Source organism: Enhydra lutris, unplaced genomic scaffold, assembly GCF_002288905.1.
Source record: "Enhydra lutris kenyoni isolate GAN:26980312 unplaced genomic scaffold, ASM228890v2 scaffoldscaffold17, whole genome shotgun sequence".
NCBI classification, from domain to species: domain Eukaryota; kingdom Metazoa; phylum Chordata; class Mammalia; order Carnivora; family Mustelidae; genus Enhydra; species Enhydra lutris.
In genome coordinates this window covers 13,889,421-13,909,312 of record NW_019154101.1, presented here as the reverse complement: position 1 = coordinate 13,909,312, position 19,892 = coordinate 13,889,421, and the positions used below count along the sequence as shown (strand labels likewise).

General features: G+C 34.5%; 1 protein-coding gene across 2 annotated transcripts in view; it reads left to right on the top strand.

The window, feature by feature from the left end:
- LOC111147536 (centrosomal protein 85 like) overlaps window positions 1-19,892 on the top strand; it is a 168,769-nt gene that overhangs the window by 95,917 nt on the left and 52,960 nt on the right. For both annotated transcript variants that reach the window (XM_022503618.1, XM_022503616.1), the window contains exon 5: window positions 9,302-9,419. In XM_022503618.1, the coding sequence (XP_022359326.1) occupies window positions 9,302-9,419 (118 nt within the window). The remainder of the gene's footprint in view (window positions 1-9,301; window positions 9,420-19,892) is intronic.

Below are 19,892 nucleotides of genomic sequence, written 5' to 3'. Positions count from 1 at the left end.
ATTTAAAAAAATTAGCTATTTCTAGTACAAGTGAATTTTATATGTGGATTTAGGACCAAATGGATATATATTTTACACCTACATTTTAATTCACTTGAATCATACATTAATTGAAATTAATACATACATTTATCAATACATACTTGAAATTAATACTTTCTTTAAACAGACTAAAATTCAAAATTTTATTAATATGGATGCATTCTCCCTCAGTTAGAATTAATTGGCTTTTATTATTTCTTTGAACATCACTATAATTACCATTCCATTTGGTATAAGTTAATAGGTGTCTTAGTTCATTTGGGCTGCTATAATAAAATACCATAGGCTGGGTGACTTATAAACAGCAGAATTTTAATTCTCCCAGTTATGGAGACTGAGAAATCCAAGATCAAGGCACCAGCAGATTTTTTGTCTGGTGAGGGTCTTCTTCCTGTTTCATAGATGGCTGTTTTCTTGCTGTAACCTCACTAAAAGGGGCAAGGGAGTTCCTTGGGGCCTCTTTTATAAAGACACTAATCCTATTCATGAGGACTCTACCCTCCTGACCTAATCACCTCCCATAGGTCTCCATCCGCCTTATATCATCACACTGGGCATTAGAATGTAATATATAAATTTGTTGGGGGGCACAAATAATTAGTCTATGGTAGTTAGAAATGTATGTAAGTATCAACGTACTCTATTAAAAATATATATTTCCAAACTTCTTATACTGCCGAAGAATACTAAGGAAATAATCCAAAATAATTCAAGTTTCTCAGTTTTGCAGTTCTTTATCCAGTCTCATTCATCTATGCAGTGCCCTTCTTATGCCTAGTTTTAGAGCATGAGAATTAATTGGATGAAGGTATGTAAAAGCCCTAATATGGCCTGATGCATAGACACCATTAGCAAGCAGTGGCCACATATACACCGTTTGTAAATAATAGTTATGTTTCTGTGCTTGCCTCTCCTCAGTGGACTCTGAGCCCCCTCACAGAAAGACTGTTTTTTAAACATTTCATTACTCATAACAGGTATTCAACCAGCATTCACTCAAGAGAATAGCTTCATTTTAATGGAAAAAAGGTTAAGGTTGCTGGTTAGCCTGTGCTGTTACTGGTAGTAGTAGTTCTTCTGATGGTTTGCACTTTGTGATTGCTTAGCTTTTGCTACTGGATTGATCAGCTAAAATTTAGGGGTAAGTCAGTGCACTTGAGACTGATGCAGAGAGGAAACCGTTATACCTTCTGCAATGATACAGTAAATTATTGCCATTAGTAAATGACACTGGCAGTCTAGGGAGGAATTCTCATTTTGTTATTACTTGCAATTTGCAGTATATATGTTTCTTCTTCAATTGCATATGAAAGTAAAATCTATTGTAATTGTACTAGTAAGCTTTTAAAATCAGTAATGCATTCTTTGGTATAGTGTGGATACTTTTTTATTGAATTCATAATGTCCTTCTAATTCATCTGCTTTATAAGCTAAGATTTTTGATCAGATTTCTCAAAGCAAAGCTGAGATGTACATACCATGGTTATTAAAAATTACTGAAATCCCAGTCTTATGGATTTTGATCAATTAACATGAGATTTTGTTCATTGCAACTTCTGGTACATGCCTTTTACTTTGAGAAGAACTTCATGATGCAAGAATATTTTCCATCACAGGTGTTGAAGTGAGATTTGATTATCTTTATCAGCCGATTTGAGCATTTAAATATAATTTCAATAGTTCATTTCTAGGTGAGTTATTTTGGTTGTTTATACCTGGGCATATAGTACTTTAGAATTAATTTCTAAATCCACAGTTGATCATGAAGCAATGTCAGGGTTAGGGATCCTGACCCCCTGCACAGTTGAAAATCCATGTATAACTGTTGACTTCCCAAAACTTAAGTACTAACAGCCTGCTGTTGACCCGAAGCCTTACTGATGACATAGTCAATGAATGCTTGCGTTGTGTGTTGTAGTATTATATATTGTACTCTTACAGCAAATCAGAGAAAAGAAAATGTTAAGAAAACCATAAGGAAGCAAAAATACATTTCATAGTATTATACTGTATTTATTGGAAAAATCTGCATGTAAGTGGATCTATGCAGTTCAAACCTGTGTTGTTCTAAGAATCATGTGTATTCTGTTTCAGTCCCATCTACTGTACTGCAATTCAGTTTTAACACTAAATACCCTAAGTTAGCATCAGACTCCACAGCTTTAAGGGCACATAGTCCCCAACAAGACTATGTAACTTCTGATGCCAGTTTGAAGGTGGCATCTCCAGGTCAACAACACTTCTAAGCAACTGACTACAAATTTGGCTAGTTCTCAGAATTTTCATTGGAGTTTCATTGTGTAGGCATGATTGATCAGATCATTGGCCACATGATTGAACTCAGTCTCCAGCCTCCTTCTTTCCCTGGTGGTTGGACTGGCTCAAAATCACAAGGCTCTAGTTCTATGGTCAGCTTTCTGGTGAACAGTCCCCATCCTAAAGTTTGTATCTAGGGCCCATGAGTCATCTCTTAGCATAAACGCATGTGTCTTTCAGGGGGCTCATGAATAACAAACACTCCCAAGGATTTAGAGTCTCCTTCCCAGGAACCAAGAACAAAGGCTGTTTCTTTATTATTCTTTAATATTGATTCTTCATTATTTGCAAAATCTTAAGATTGTAGATAAATGCATAAGAATCCTTTTAATATACCTTGGGAGTATTTTGAGGCTAATGCACTTAACTTTGTTTGGCAGGCCCACCTTTGAAGAAATTGAAAATTCTGACTAGTCCAAGAAAAATTAATACGATCATCCTCTTTCCATCAAATTAAAAAATACAAAGTATATTTAGAAGTACATTTCAAAAGTAAAGCCCAGGGCCATATTTTGTATTGTCCCCAAATGGGTGAAAGCTGATTCTGAAAGCTAAGGGTGAGGAGGTAGGTTCTTCAAAAGTGTGTTTTATCCCTTGTTTATAGACTAGAAGTGGTTAAAAAATGTGAATTAATGGAATAGGGGAAAAATTTCCACATGGTTGTAAGTTTTTCCTTTTATGTGCCCTCTTTTGAAATAGTTTAGGAAAAAAGAAATACATGGAAAATTAAAAAGAATAAAATCTCTTGGTCTTTCTTTTCCCACCCTAGACCTTTGGCCACCTGTGACTTTATTTCAGACCCCTCTCTCTTTTTATTTGGTAATGCATGAGGGATGTCTCTTTGATAACAATTTCTGATAAATTATTCAAGATGGCTATTGAGCATAATTCATTTGGTGGTAGTATCCATAATGGCTTTAAAAGCCATTAATGATATTAAAACTGGCAATGGCAACTTTTTTCATAAACCAAATTTAATTAGAAAAGAAAAGGAACCTTCTCAAAAGGAACCTCCTCTAAACCTATCTCAAAAGATACATGCTATTGCTTTTTTGTATTTTCTCAGCTAGAGACTGAATTTGTACATGTTCTTATTTGTTCACTGGGATCAGGGACAGGATCACTGCAGTTCTAGCTAGGTCCAGTATTTCCTTTAGTAATACAAGTTTTGTAGCAGCTCCTTGATTTTTCAGTTTCGATTTAATTTTTTAAACCTATTTTCTAATTTATAAATGTAATATGTGTTGGGTAGTCTACTTATTTCCTTTCTTGTTATGTTGTAGTGACAGTCCCCATTCTGGTCAGGACCTCACCATCTGTTCTAGTCAATTCCAGGCAAAAGGAATGGCTGGGACTTGATGGGTACCCAGAAGCTTCTCCAGCTCTCATCTTTCTTTTATTTTTCCTTCCCTTCCCTTCCCTTCCCAATGACATATATATATATATGACATATATATGTTGTATGTATATATATGACATTTTTCTTTATCCATTTATCGGTAGATGGACATTTAGGTTGTTTTCATCTTTTTCCTACTGTGAATGTCACCTTTGTTTGTAAAAGATATTTTTGGCTGATATGTACTTCCCTACTGGCAATTATTTTCTTTCAGTACTCTGAAGATATTATTCCGTTGTCTATGGTTTCTCTTAAAAAGTCATCCACAAGTCTTATTGCTACCAGATTAAATTCACTCTTACATTATTTTTTGGATTTAGTCATTTTTTCCATTTGTTCTCTGCAGTTTTTCTGTAATGGGCCTACGTATGGTTTTCATCTTATTTGGTATTCTTGGGGATTGAAGTACTTCTTGATTCCAGTTTGATGTTTTTCATCAGTTTTGGAAAATTCTTGGTCTTTATCTCTTCTAATATTGTATTTCTGTTTCTACTAGGACTGCAAATATAATATGTTTGACTCTATCACCATTTCTCATGTCTTTTTCTTCTAAAGTAGGGAAGAGGAAGGAAGGAAAGGAGGAAAGACAGTGATTTAAATAACTTAAGAAGGCCAGTAAAGGAAGAGTTAATGTAAAAGAGAACAAAGGAAATAATAAAACTAAGGGCAGAAATTAATCAAATGGATAAATCTCTGGTTCTGCTAATTAAGGAAAAAGAAAAAGACTCAAAATATTAGGAATAAAAAGTGATGTAATTATAGAAATTATAGAATTATAGAAAGCGGTTTTAAATCATTGGTATAAACGTGTATCAATAAATCTGAAAAGATAAAAGAAAATGAATAATTTTAAAGGAATAACAAAATTTACTTAAAAAGAAATGGAACACTTGCATAAATGTTCAAGAATTATAATAAGATGACATTAACTAGACTTACTGAGGAGATCATTTCACAGTATATACACATCAGTATGTTATATGCAATCATTGTTACACACCTGCACCTAATACAATGTTATATGTCAATTATACTTCACTTAAGAAAAAATAATCAGCAATTATAAGTCTTCTAGATCCAAATTGGTTTTAGGAGTAAGCTTTGAAGAATCTTTGTATCTGTATCTGTAACTTTGTAACTGTATCATTATATTTATTTACTTATATTTTAAGACTTTATTTATTTGACAGACAGTCACAAGTAGGCAGAGAGGCAGGCAGAGGGAGAGGGGGAAGCAGGCTCCCTGCTGAGCAGAGGGCCCGATGTGATGTGGGGCTTGATCCCAGGACCCCGAGATCATGACCTGAGCCGAAGGCAGAGGCTTTTTAACCCACTGAGCCACGCAGGCACCCCTGTATCATTATATTTTGTTTTTTGTTTTTGTAGCTAGGATGCAGTTGAATCTTTCTTTTTATCCATTCTGACAGTGTCTGCTTTTTAATTGGGCTATTTAGTATTTAGACCATTTACATTTTGTGATTATTGATAACGTTTGATTTTAAATCTCCTGTCTTGCTGTTTTCTAATTGTCCCATCTGTGTTGTTCCCCTTTTTTCCTCTTGAATTGGTTGAGTATTTTTTTAATTCCCTTTATATCTTTTGTTGGCTTTATTAGCTATAACTCTTTATTGAGTTATAATAGTGGTTGCTGTAGAGTTTATAATTACATCTTTTTTAAAAAAGATTTTATTTATTTATTTATTTGTTAGAGAGAGAGAGAGAGAGCATGAGTGAACACAAGCAGGGGGAGTGGCAGGCAGAGAAGAAGCAGGCTCCCCACAGAGCAAGTGGCCCAATGTGGGACTCAATCCCAGGATCCTGGGATCATGACCAGAGCAAACACTTAACCGACTGTATAATATACATCTTTAAAGTGCAGTAGTCTGCCCTTAAGTAGTACTATATTACTATACTGCTACATGTACAATGTAAGAATCTTATGAAAATATATTTCTAGTTTTCTTCTCCCAGTCTGTGAGCTATTTTGTTGTACATTTTACTTCTACACTCTATAAACCCAACAGTACTTTGTGGCTTTGTTGGTTTGTTTGCTTTACACAGTCCATTATCTTTTAAAGAGATTTAAATAATAAGAATGATAATGTGTTTGCTCATGTAGTTATCATTTTGGGTGCTCTTCTTCCTTTTGTGTAGGTCCACGTTTTCATTTGGTATTTTCCTTTTGCCTGGAGGTGTTCCTTTATCATTTCTTGTAGTTGAAGTCTGCTGTGATAGATTCTTTCAGCTTTTAAGTTTTCAAAAAAACCTGTTTTTACCTCTGTCTTTGATACTTTCATTAGATGAATGATTCTAGGTTGATAGTTGTTATTTTGCTTCAAGTTTACCTTGGGTAAAAAAATTCTCTAGATTGATAGCTTTTAAATTTTAATACTTTAATGTAATACTTTAAAGTACTTTACTGTCTTCTTCTTTGCATTGTTTCAGATGAGACATCTGCTATTTTGTTTAGCTTTGTCTCTCTGAATGAATTTATCCTTTGTTCTCTGACTACTTTTAGGATTTTCTCTTTATCACTGTTGTTAAGCTATTTGATTAAGATGATCCTTGGTTTTCTTCATGTTACTTGTGCTTGGGGTTTTCTCATCTTCTTAGATCTATGGGTATATAGTTCTCATTAAGTTTGGAAACATTGGCCAGTTTTCTACAAAATATTTTTCTTGTCCCTACCCCCACTTTAGGGATTCTAATTACAGTATGTTCAGTCTCTTAAATCCCACAGCTCACTGATGCACTTGAGTTTTTTTCTATTTGTCTTTTTTTTCTCTATTTCCTTTTGGATAGTTTTCATTGCTGTCTTCGAATTCACTAATCTTCTCCTGCAAATAGTAATCTGCTTTTAATCCCATTCAAGATAATACTTTTGTTTTCTTTTTTTTTTTTTCAAAGATTTTATTTATTTGACAGAGAGAGAGATCACAAATAGGCAGAGAGGCAGGCAGAGAGAGAGGGGGAAGCAGGCTCACTGCTGAGCAGAGAGCCCAGGACCCTGGGATCATGACCCGAGCCAAAGGCAGAGGCTTTAACCCACTGAGCCACTCAGGTACCCCTATTTATGTTTTCTATGTCTTTATTTAACATAATTGATCTAGTTTATTGAACATATAAAAACAGTTCTAATAACCAATTTAGACTCTTTGTCTATTAATTCTATCATCTTTGTCAGTTCTGGTTCACTTTCAGTTGACTAGTTTTTCTTTTTAGGTTATATTTTCCTGCTTCTTTGTACGCCTGGTAATTTTTGATGAAGTACCAGACATTATGAATTTTAGCTTTTTTTTTTTTTGATGTCACATATTTTTGTATTCCTGAAATTTGTTCTGCAGTCACAATTGACCTTTGTTGAGAATTGCTGCTAAATGATGCCCTGTGAATTAGGAAGTTTTCCACGTGGCATTTGAAAACAGGCACAATTCTAGGCCCCAAGTAAGCAAGCCTCAGGTGCAGTTCCTTCTAAATCTTTTTGGTTGACCACCATCCCTGCACATGTGCACTTTAAGTAGTTTTCCTCATGTGTTTATTCATTATCACTCCACTGAATAGTCAGGATGACTGCACTGTGAACTCTAGTTGTTTTCATTTTTCCAGTATCCCATCTTTGTCCTTTCAGCTCAGAGAGGGCTCTTTACCTGTGTTTGGTGGGACCTGAAGCAGTAGGCTCTGGCAGTCGTAGAGCTCACCTCATTTGTTGCCCATCTCCCAGAAGTCTCTGTTCCTAAATAACCAATGTCCAGTGTTTTGAGAGTCGTTGCTTCCTGTATTTTGTTCTGTTTTGTAGCTGTGTCAGGCAGAAGGGCACAACTGGTTTCTGTTACTCTGTATTGGCCAGAAGAGGACATTTAGTTTTCTTTTGTAAAGCTTTAAATTCTTTGAAAAGTGTCATGACTAATCTCTCCTAATTTATCTATTAACTATTTGAGGTTTTCTATGTGAATTTTCTTAAAGGATAGTGTACATAAAACATTAAGTGGCTCTGAGTAGAATAAGCTTTTTGATACAGTCTGAAACATATAACCTAACTTGCTCCAAAAGTTACTTTGTAAGTAATTTTAGCAAATACCAAGCTATTTGTTTACCCATGTACTTTTTCTTAAAAGCTCTTTCTTCTTCATAATCTTATTATGAGACTAGTTATTAAAGATGAGCTCTTAACCTGATGCCTGGTACCTAACAGTTTTCAAATACAGTTGACCCTGAACAACCCAGGTTTGAACTACATGGGTCCACTTACACATGGATTTTTTCCAAAAATGCAGTACTGTAAGTGTATTTTCTGTTCCTTATGATTTTCTTAATAACATTTTCTCTAGCTTTATTGTAAGAATACAGTATTTAATACATAAAGTATACAAAAGTTGTGTTAGTCAACTGTTCACATTACTGGTAAGGCTTCCAGTCAACAGTAGGTTATTAGTAGGTAAATTTGGGGAGTCAAATATTATATGCAGATTTTCAACTGTGTGGCAGTACAGGGAGTCAGGGGTCAGTTCCTGTAAACCCCACACTGTTGAAATGTCAGCTGTATAAAGGATGTATAAACACAGAAGTTAAATAACTTGATTAAAGTAAGCAATAAGCTGTTGAAGAAAGATTTGAACTGTATGGTGTCTGTTTCCAACACAAAGTTATGTTAAAGTGAAATGTCTAACTATCATATGATCTCCCTGATATGAGGAAGTGTAGATACAATGTGGGGGGCTTGGGGGTTAGGAAAAGAATAAATAAAACAAGATGGGATCAGGAGGGAGACAAACCATCAGAGACTCTTAATCTCACAAAACAAACTGAGGGTTGCTGGGGGAAGGGGGCTTGGGAGAGGATCGTGGGGTTATGGACATTGGGGAGGGTATGTGCTATGGTGAGTGCTGTGAAGTGTGTAAACCTGGCAATTCACAGACCTGTACCCCTGGGGCTAAAAATAGATTATATGTTTATTAAAAAAATTTAAAAATTTTAAAAAAAAGTGAAATGTCTAAGCTGTCCAAATCTAAATCTGTCACCAAGTGAATTCTCTGTCATTAGTGTTGCCTATGTGTAGCCTGTGTAACCTAGGATGTTGTTGAGAAGATACAGGCACAGAATAGCAGTTGGGCAAGATGATGTTTATGAAAATATCTTTCATTTCTGACAGTGAGATTCTGAGTAATGTCAGTGTTAAACGGAATTTATGTGAATGAAAATAATGGATTTTAAGGTAAAGGAGTTCCAAACTGAGGACATAACATTTATTATATTAGGTAACAAGAAGAAAGCAAGCAAAATGTGACTTTGTTATTAAGTAAGAAGAGTATTCTACTAAGATTATATTTTATAAAATGCCAGAAGTATTCTACATTATAAATAAACTTCTTCTATGGTCCACATAACTCATGTTACTGTGGTTTTGAAAAATTACCTATTATGAATTTTAAGGTTGATAATACTTTTAATTCTTACATCAAACTATTAGAAAACTTAAAATTCTGCTTTTAATGCTCTCTTAGAAAAGCATATTCTTTATAATGTCACCTCAATTTTTTTTTGCAGGCAGAAACAACAAATTACACACCTACATGAGAGGATAAGGGATAATGAATTATGGGCACAACATGCCATGTTGGGACATTATGTAAACTGCGAAGATTCTTATGTGGCTGGTTTGCAGGTATGATATAGAGAATTTTGTAGTTGTTGTTTTATTAGTATAGCATGTGTTAATTATATAATTAGCTTGTAAGATAAGAATCCTTTTTAATTAATCCATTCACATGGTTCAAATTTATATACATAATAAAACATGTCCAAGAACTGTTTTCCAAATGTCCAATTTATAATCCCTCCCCACACACATAAGGAATTACTGTTACCAGTTTCTAATATATCTTTCCATTATTAATGTATGTTATTAGCAGATATAAATGTATTTTTTCCCTATCTTCACAAAAAGAATCAAGATATATACATTATTCAGTGCCTTGCTTTTTCCCTTTAGATTACATAAAATTATTTAAAATACAGTGATTAAAAAGGCAAAAATAGACTCATAAATACAGAGAACAAACTGATGGTTGCCCAGGGGAATGGGCAGAATGGGTGAAGGGGAGTGGAGGTACAGGCTTCCTGTTACACGGAGTGAATAAGTCATGGGAGATAAAAGCTACAGGGTAGGGAATCTAGTCAGTGGTATTGTAATAGTGTTGTATGATGACCGATGGCAGCTACACATGTGAGCACAGTATAACATACAGACTTGTTGAGTCACAGTTTTGTACACCTGAAACTAATGTAGTGTGAGTCAACTATAATTCAGTTAAACAAATACAGTGATTATATCTATATCTTTACAAAGATAACATCCCTTTCTTTTCTTTTATAGCTGATTGATTTCCTGTTGTGTGGAGATAGCATAATTTATTCATCTTATCCCTACTAGTCAGAATTTAGGTTGTTTCTAATTTGGGGCTACTGTAAATAATGTGAAGAATAACCTTTTGTGAATACTGTTTTGCTCATATGCAAGTATTTTTGTAAGTTAAATTCTCAAGTGAAATTTATAGGTGTTGTATGAGTTGGTCATTTTTATTGATATTATCAAATTGCTACTGTGTTATCAAACTATGAGATGTTTACCCTTCTCTTATGTAAGGTAAGGTAGGGAGTTCTTGCCATGGTTTTTTAAAAAATTTAAAATTGTGTAAGATACATATAAAATCTACCATCTTAACCATTTTTCCCCATCTTAACCATTTTTAAATATATAGTTAAGGGGTGTCAGATGCATTTACAATATTGTGCAACCATCAGCACCATCCATTTTCCATACCTCTTTATGTCTTATAAAACTAAAACTTTGTACCCATTAAACAATAACTCCCCGCTCACCTCCCCAACCCCTGGCAATACTGTTCTACTTTCATTCTCCATGATTTTGATTACTCTAAAATCTCATGTTAAATAAATCATATAGTATTTGTCTTTTTGTGACTGGCTTTTTTCACTTAACATAGTTTCCTCAAGATTCATCCGTGCCATAGTGTGTCAGAACTTTCTTCCTTTTTAAGGCTGAATAATATTCCATTATAGCCACGTTTTGTTTTATTCATTCCTCTCTTGACAGGCACTTTGTTTACATCCACATTTTTTAAAGATTTTTTTATTTATTTGAGAGAGACCATGAGCATAAGCAGGGGGGAGGGCCGAGGGAAAGGGAAGAGCAGACTCCCCTCTGACTGGGAAGCCCAGTGCAGGGACCGATCCCAGGACCCCAAGATCATGATCTGAACCAAGGCAGATGCCTGACTGACTGAGCCACCCAGGTGCCCCTGTTTGCTTCTACATATTAGCTGTAGTGAATAACGCTGTTGTGGACATTTTTAATATTTATTTGAATATGGGTATATAAATATCTCTTGCAGACCCTGCTTTCAATTTTTTGGAGTATATATCAAAAAGTGGAATTGCTGGATCATATAGTAATTCTATTTTTAATTTTTTGAGGAAGCACCTTACTGTTTTCCATAGTGACTGTACCATTTTGGATTTCCACCAATAGTGTACAAGGGTTCTAGTTTCTCCACATTGTCACCAATACTTGTTACTTTTTGATTTTTGATAGTAGCCATCCCAGTGGGTATGAGGTGGCATTTCATTGTAGTTTTGGTTTGCATTTTCTTAATGATTAATGATATGAGCATCTTTTTATGGCTTATTGGCTATTTGTGTAACTTCTTAAAGAAAATATCTTTTCAAGTTTTTTGCCCATTTTTGAATTGGTTGCTTGTTTTTTGTTGTTGAGTTTTAAAAATTCTCTCTATATTCTAGATAGTAACCCTTTATTAAATATATAATTTGCAAGTATTTTTTCCCATTCTATTGATTGTTTTCTCTGTTGGGTAGTGTCTTTTCATGCACAAAATTTTTAATGTTTCAAGTCCAGTTTGTTTACTTTTTCTTTTATTGCCTGTGCCTTTGGTGTCATATCCAAGAACTCATTGACAAATTCAATGTCTTGAAGCTTTTGCCACATGTTTCCTTCGAGGAGTTTTATAGTTTTAGGTCTTAGGTTTAGGTCTTTGATCTGTTTTCAGTGAATTTTTCTATTTGTTATTAGGTAAGGGTTCAGCTTCGTTCTTCTACATGTGGATAATCCTGTTTTCCCAGCAGCATTTGTGGAAAAGATTTCCACATTGAATGGTCTTGGAACCTTGTTAAAAATCATTTGACCAGGTATGCCAGGATTTATTTCTGGACTCTGGATTCCATTCCATTGATTTATATGTGTCTTTTGTTATTCAGTACCACACTGTTTTGAAATCCAGAAGTGTGAGTTCCCCAGTTTTGTTTTCTTTTTTAAGATTGTTTAAGCTGTTTGTGGTCCATTGAGATTCTATATGAATTTTATGGTGTTTTTCTCTTTCTTAAAAATAAGTGTGATTTTGATAGGGATTGCAGTAGATAATTTTGACTAATATTAACATCTTAACAATATTAAGAACATGGGATGTTTTTCCATTTATTTATGTCTTCATTTTCTTTTAGCAGTATTTTGTAATTTTTATTATACACATCTTTTATCTCCTTGGTTAATTCCTAAGTATTTTATTCTTTTTGATACTTTTGTAAATAGGATTGTTTTCATAATTTCTTTTCCAGAGTGTTCATTGTTAGTACATAGACATGCAACAAATTTTTGTCTGTTGACTTTGTATCCTAATACTTCATTGAATTTATTCAATAGCTCTAACAGGCTTTTTGTGGAATTTTTGGGATTTTCTACATAGAGGATTGTATCACCTGAACAGAGATGATTTCATGTCTTCCTTTCCAATTTAGATGTCTTGTATTTCTTTTCTTTGCCTAATTGCTCTGGCTATAACTTCCAGTATTTTGTTGAATAGTAGTGGTGAAAATGGGTATCCTTGCCTAGTTCCTGATCTTAGAGAAAAAGTTTCAGTCTTTCACCATTGAGTGTAATCTTTGCTGTGGGTTTTTTTCTGTATAGCATTATTATTGTGAGGTAGTTTCCTTCTGTTCCTAGCTTTTTGTGTTTTAATCACCAAAGGATGTCGAATTTTGTCATATACTTTTCAACATCACTTGAGATGATTGTGGGGTTTTTTTCCCTTTATTCTATTAATGTGGTCTATTACATTGATCAGTTTTGATATGTTGAACCATGCTTGCATTCCAGGAATAAATCCTACTTGGTCATAGATTATAATCCTTTTAATATACTGCTGAATTCAGTTTGTCAATATCATGTTGAGGATTTTTGCATCAGAGATATTGGTGTGTAGTTTTCTTTTTAGTGTCTTTGTCTGGCTTTGGTATCAAAATAATGCTGTCTTCACAGAATGACTTAGGACATGTAGTTTCTCCTCTTTCAGTGTTTGGAAAAGTTTGAAAGGGATTGGTATTCTTTTTTTACATGTTTGGTAGAATTCACCAGTGAAGCCATCAGGTCCAGGGCTAGGGCTTTGTGTTTGGGGGGTGGGGGTGGGCAATGGAGCAGTGCAGCGGTGGGAGGAAATCTTTGATTACTGATTCAATCTCTTAATAGATAGGTCTGCTCAGATTTTCTGTTTCTTCATGATTTAGTCTTGGTAAGTTTTATGTTTTTCGGAAATTGTCCATTGTATCTGGTTTATCCAGTTTGTCGGTGTATAATTAATTGTTCCCAGTTCTCATAATCCTTTTTATGTCTATAGAGTTGATAGTGTCTTATTTTCATTTCTGATTTTAGTAATTAGAGTCTTTTCCCTTAGTCCATCTATGGTAAAGGTTTATCAATTTTGCTGAGATTATTTTCAGAGAACCACATTTTAGTTTCATTAATTTTCTGTATTGTTTTTATATTCTCTATTTCATTTATCACTGTTTGAATCTTTATTATTTCATTCCTTCTGATAGTTTTGGGTTTAGTTTATTCTCTTTCCAGACTTAGGCTATAAAGTTAGGTCGCTAATTTGAGATCTTTCTTCTTTTCTTCATATGGTTTTAATATGTTTTCCTCCTGAGTGATGTTGAATTTCTTTTTATATATTTAAGTCCCATTCATATTTCTTTTCTGTGAAATGTCATTTCTCATCCATACTTCGGTTTTTTCTGTTAGGTATTGATTTTTTGCTTATTAATTTTATAAGCCCTGTACATATAAAAGAATTAGCTTTTTGTCTATAGTTTGACTTGAAAATACATTTTCTGAATTTATCATAATATTTTCTTTCTATTTGTATCATTCTATTTCTTTTTCCTATATCTGTTATTTTCTACTATGAAGTTTCTCTAATTCTAATGAGTATTTATTTTATAAATAAGTTCTGTCTTCACTAACGAACCCATCTGAGAGAATAGTTAACTAAACATCCACTGTCTTAAGTTGTGAGGTCACCAAAGTGAAGAATGGTTCCTACCTTCATCGACCTCAAACTACAGAGGGAGAGGCCATATAGGTAAACATGTTTACCCATTTCTTCAAAATTTATGTTCACTCTGGGTGAGGCAATGTGTAGGTGCAGGGAATAGAAATGTGAATGAGGTTGGTTTTGCCACTGAGAGTACAGTCTAATGGGAACACATGGTATATAAGGCCTTATAACAAAATTTATACAACTGAAAAGGTGGCTTTCTCATACTCTTTTTAAGAATTTTTCTTAAAACTTGTTTGTGTGGTTTTCTATATAGACTTTCTTTTTGGCTTGTTTACTTCGAAAACATTAAAAACTATTGGCATTTTTATTGGGATCAAAAGTGAGGACTAATAACTTTATGGCAGTATACATTTCTATTTATGGAAATTGTTTTGTCTTTATTTCTGGAATTTAAAAAAGTCATTTTAAGTGGAATTTTTTTCCTCCATTAAATTTTCAAACTTGTTTTTTTTTTTTTTTAAATTAAAGGAATTGGTATGTTAAAGTCAGGAAATATTGAAGACCAACTAATCTTCAGACTTACTTAAGGCAGAAGCATTTAACAGAGATTCCAGCTTGCTTACCATACTTCAGTTACTAATACATCAGAATACCTCATTGCAATGTGGTCTCATCTTTGAGTTCTATCCCATGATAGTAAGGCTCTATGGTACTGGGATTAATAGTGTATTTATTTAACAGTCTATTTCTGTACTATGTAAGTAGTGTAATTTGCTTTGATAACAATTTTATAGAATCATGCAGTTTCTCCTTGTAACTTTATTTTTCTGAATAAAGGGTTAGCTTGAATTATACAATTATTATATTATAAAAAAATGTGTGTATCTTAATTTGCATTTGAAAGCTAAAGAAAATGGTTTTTGACATAGCATCAGGCCAGTAGAGGGCTCTCCAAGTCAGGCTACAAGGACATACAGAAATAGCTGGAGGGATGTGGGAAAGGGGGCTGCGAAAATAGTAGAAGGATTTTAAATTATCTAGGGAGTTAAAATATTGTTGAGAAGTTAGACTTCAAAAGATAGGGGCAATTAATAAGAGGGAATACAAGGAAAACTGCAAGTACTAGATGGGTGTTAACAAATATATGAGATGAACTTTTTTTCAATAGATAACTGAAAAACAGCAAGGTTTTAAAAGAACAACAAATATGACAACAAAATACTTAGCAAATGAAAAATTTTTGGTGTGTGAATAGTGCTTTTCTCTTTTTCACTGAATAAATCTGACCTGTAATATGTAAGTTTAAGGTGTATGCAGACTGGTACTTTTAACACATTTATATAATGTTTACTAATGTAGTAATATTTATTGTATTGAATAGTTATATTCATTATACTGTGCATGAAGTTTCTGTGGCATATTTACTACTCCCTACAAGTTTGTGCCCTTATATCCTATCGCCCTGACCTCCATCTCCGTACCTCTCATCCTTTGGTAACCACCATTTTACTCTCTGGTTTTTACAGGTTTAATTTTTTTAGATTCTACACATAAGTGATATCCTACAGTACTTCTCTTTCTCTGTCTGACTTATATTGCTTAATGTAATGTGCTTAAGGTCAATTCATGTCATCATAAATAGTAGAATATCTTCCTTTTTGTGGCCAGATAATATTCTACTGTATATATGTAACATCATATCTTTTTTATCCACTGATGGGCATATGGGTTTTTCCATATTCTAGCTATTATTAATAGTGCTGTGATAGACATGGGAGGGTATGTATCTTGTCAAAATCCTGTTTGTGGGGTACCTCAGTGGCTCAGTTCATTAAGCGTCTGCCTTCTGCTCAGGTCATGATCCTAGAGTCCCAGGAGCCAGTCCTGCATCAGTCTCCCTTGCAATGGCTAGTCTGTTTCTCCCTCTGACCCTCCCCCATCTTGTTCTCTCTCTCTGTCTGTCTCATTTTCTCTCTCTCTAATAAATAAATGAAATCTTCAAAAAAAGAAATCCTGTTTGCATTTCTTGTGGGAATGTACCCAGAAATGATATTGCTGGCTTGTATGGTAGATCTATTTTATTGGTCCATAGTGGCTGGACCAATTTACATTCCCACCAATGCTGTGTAAAAGGTTCCTTTTTCACCACATCTTTGCCAGCATCTGTAATTTCTTGTCTTCTTGATGATAGTCATTCTGACAGGTGTGACAGAGTAGCTCATTGTAGTTCTTATTTGCATTTTCCTGATGACTAAAGATATGGAGCATCTTCCTGTGTGTCTGTTAGCCATTTCGATGTCCTCTTTGGAAAAATATCTGTTTAGTTCTTTTGCCCATTTTTAAAAGTAGATTGTTTATTTTTAATTATTAAATCAAGTTCTTTATATATTTTGGATGTTAATCCTTTTCTGATATATGCTTTCCTAAAATATTTTCTTATTCTGTAGGTTTTTTATTCGTTTTGTTAATTATTAGGTCTTCTGTGCAGAAGCATTTGAGTTTGATGTACTTCTGTTTGTTGATTTTTGCTTTTGTTGTTTGTGCTTTTGATGTCCTATCCAAAAAAAAAACAAGTCATTGCTGAGACCAGTATGATGAGTTTTTCCCCATGTTTCATTCTAGGAGTTTTATGGTGTCAGATCTTTTAAGTCTTCCATGCATTTCAAGTTAATTTTTGTGAATGGTGTCAGATAGAGACTCAATTTCATGGTTCTGTATGTGTTTCTACAGTTTACCCAGCACATTTGTTAAAAATACTATTCTTTCCTCATTGGGTATTCTCTTGTCAAATATACATTGACTGTATATGCCAGGATTTAATTCTGGGCTCTCTACTCTGTTCCAGTTGGTTGATGTGTCCTTTTTGTGCCAGTACCGTACTGTTTTTATTATTATGGCTTTTTAGTATAGTTTGAAATCCAGAAGCATGATACCTCTGGCTTTAATTTTTTTTTTCTTTGTTTCTCAGGATTGCTTTGGCTGTTGGGGTCTTTGTGATTCCACACAAATTTTAGAGTTATTTCTTCAATTTCTGTGAAGAATAATAGCAAAGGAATTTTTGCCTGGGATGTATGAATAATGTTATTATTTATGCACAGCATTTTATATACTCATTTTGGGGCCCATAGCTTATTCACCCTGATTCCATAGCACATTAAACAAAAAAAAAATTATAATTTTCATATTCTGTATATTTGAGGTTAAATACAGTAAATTTTTGAAATAAAATAACTTTTATAAACATATTCTTGAGAAATAACTATTTACCTATTAAAAACTTTGAATAGCCTTACAATCAAGATGACCTGAAAAACATCATTAAATCTCATAGGTAGAAAATGAGAACTAGATCTTCATCTTAAAGTTCACACTTCCTAGATTGTTTTAGTAGTAGAATTGCTCGAACTGAAGAGAGATTTGTATTTATAATGCCTTATACCAAAATTTCAACCTGTAGTTAACAGGCCTTCTTGGAAAACAAACAAACAAACAAACAAATAGAATATAAGGGATCCTTTTTACATTTTGTTAAAAACTGAAGGAATTGTGGGGCGCCTGGGTGGCTCGTAGGTTAAGCCTCTGCCTTCAGCTCGGGTCATGATCTCAGGGTTCTGGGATCGGGCCCCATGTCGGGCTCTCTGCTTAGCAGGTGGCCTGCTTCCCCCTCTCTTTCTCTGCCTGCCTCTCTGCCTGCTTGTGATCTCTCTCTCTCTCTCTGTCAAATAAACAAATAAACCTTAAAAAAAAAGAAAAAACTGAAGGAGCTCCTTGATGGCTTAGTTGGTTAAGCGTCTGCCTTCAAGCTCAGGTCATGATCCCAGGGTCCTGGGATTAAGTCCAATATCAGGCTGCCTGCTCTGGGGAGAGTCTACTTCTCCCTCTCCCTCTGCCTGCCTACACTCCCCCTACTTGTTCTCTCTCTTCCTCTCTCTCTGCCAAATAAATAAATAAAATCTTAAAAAAAAAAAAAAAAATGAAGGGGGTGCCTGGGTGGCTCAGTGGGTTAAAGCCTCTACCTTCGGCTCGGGTCATGATCCCGGGGTCCTGGGATCGAGCCCCGCATAGGGGCTCTCTGCTCAGCGGGGAGCCTGCTTCCTCCTCTCTCTCTGCCTGTCTCTCTGCCTACTTGTGATTTCTGTCTGTCAAATGAATAAATAAAAAAAAATCTTTAAAAAAAAAAAATGAAGAAGAAAGAGATGCCTTCCTTTAATTCAGATGTGACCCTTGGAAAGACCAACCAAATAATATTTATTTTAATTAAGCTTCATTGATGCATCATTTATTTTCTTTCCATTTTGTACTTTTTCTTTCCATTTATATAGTTTTTTTCTATTTGTTTTTCCTTCAGCTATTTTTTTCTACTACCAAGTCGTTTGGTTTTAGTAAGCATTTTATAAATGAGTTCCACCTTTACAAATGAGCTTGTTCAACAAAACATAAACATCTAATGTGGCAAATGCTGGACCTACAAGAGTGAAAAATAGTTTCTATTTTCATGGATCTTGAAGTCTATAGAGAGATACTGTCAAAAAACTGTGTAACCATTTCTTCAAAAATTATTTATGTTTACTGTGGATAAGGCACTGTGTAGGTACTAGTAACATAAATGTGAGGGAAGTTGTTTTCTTCGAAGAGTGTACAGTCTAATGAGGAAGACAGATAAATAAGACACAGTCACAGTAAGTTTGACGTACTCAAATGGGATCTAGATAAAGTGCCATGGGAATCCCTAAGAACATAGAAACTAGTCTTCCAGAGGTTGGCTCAGACTTCCTGAAGGAAGGATATCTGATCTGAGAACCTGATGAAGTAAAAGAATTTAGCAGGTAAAGGACATGGAGTAAAAGAGCTTGAAGTATAATATACTGTGTATGAAGAGGTTCCAAAGGCAAGAGAAGAAATAATGCATTTGGAAAACTACAAATTATTGTGTGTGGATGAAGTGCAAAATGAGAGAAGAGTAGTGGTGAGAGTGTGGTTACAGACATGAGCAGGCTCTAAAGTAAAGGGCCCATTTGTCCCAAATTTAGGTACACTTCCAGTTAGTTAATGCCTGTTGTACTAGCACAGTGATTAATAGCACCCTCTTTTACTCTCCGAAGTATCCTAGTTTGGTTACCCCAGTGGCATAACAGATTTATGGTAGGTATTCAGGCAGAAACTAGTCAGGAGGCTATCTCAGTAGTCTTAAACTTAAATGAACACATCCGAATTTTAAAACACCATTGGTCATGTCAAGAGAAGGAATATTTATTAAACCTCTCTGTGACCAAGCATGGGCTTGATTTAAGGAGTTTAGTGAGTTAGAGAATGGGCAAAATTGCTTGGTTCATATTGTCAAAGACCAGGATAGAGATGACAACATCAGGAATAAGTTTAGAGGAGGAAAATAATGAGTTCAGCTTATATATTGTAAATTTGGGACTGAGGTGAAGAATGAGGCTGATATTCATTATAGGTCTAAGGGAGAGATTAGAGATTTAGGACTTGTCAGTCCACCTGGATGGTTGTTGAAGGTTGGGTATGATCATGTATTCAAGGAGTGAAGAAAATGGGACCCAGAAGTAAAGACGGGGACTAGCCGTATTTTAGAAAGCAGTAAAAGATCACAACCTGCAAAGGGGCATGGCAGGAGTGGGTGGTACGTGGTATTGTCACAGAAATGAAGGGAAGACACTCAGAGCCTGAAAAAGCAATTTAAAGGCTTAAAGCATTTCTGGCTTCAGATTTTCCTCTCTCTGTCTGCTTCATTTCATGTACAAGTTCTA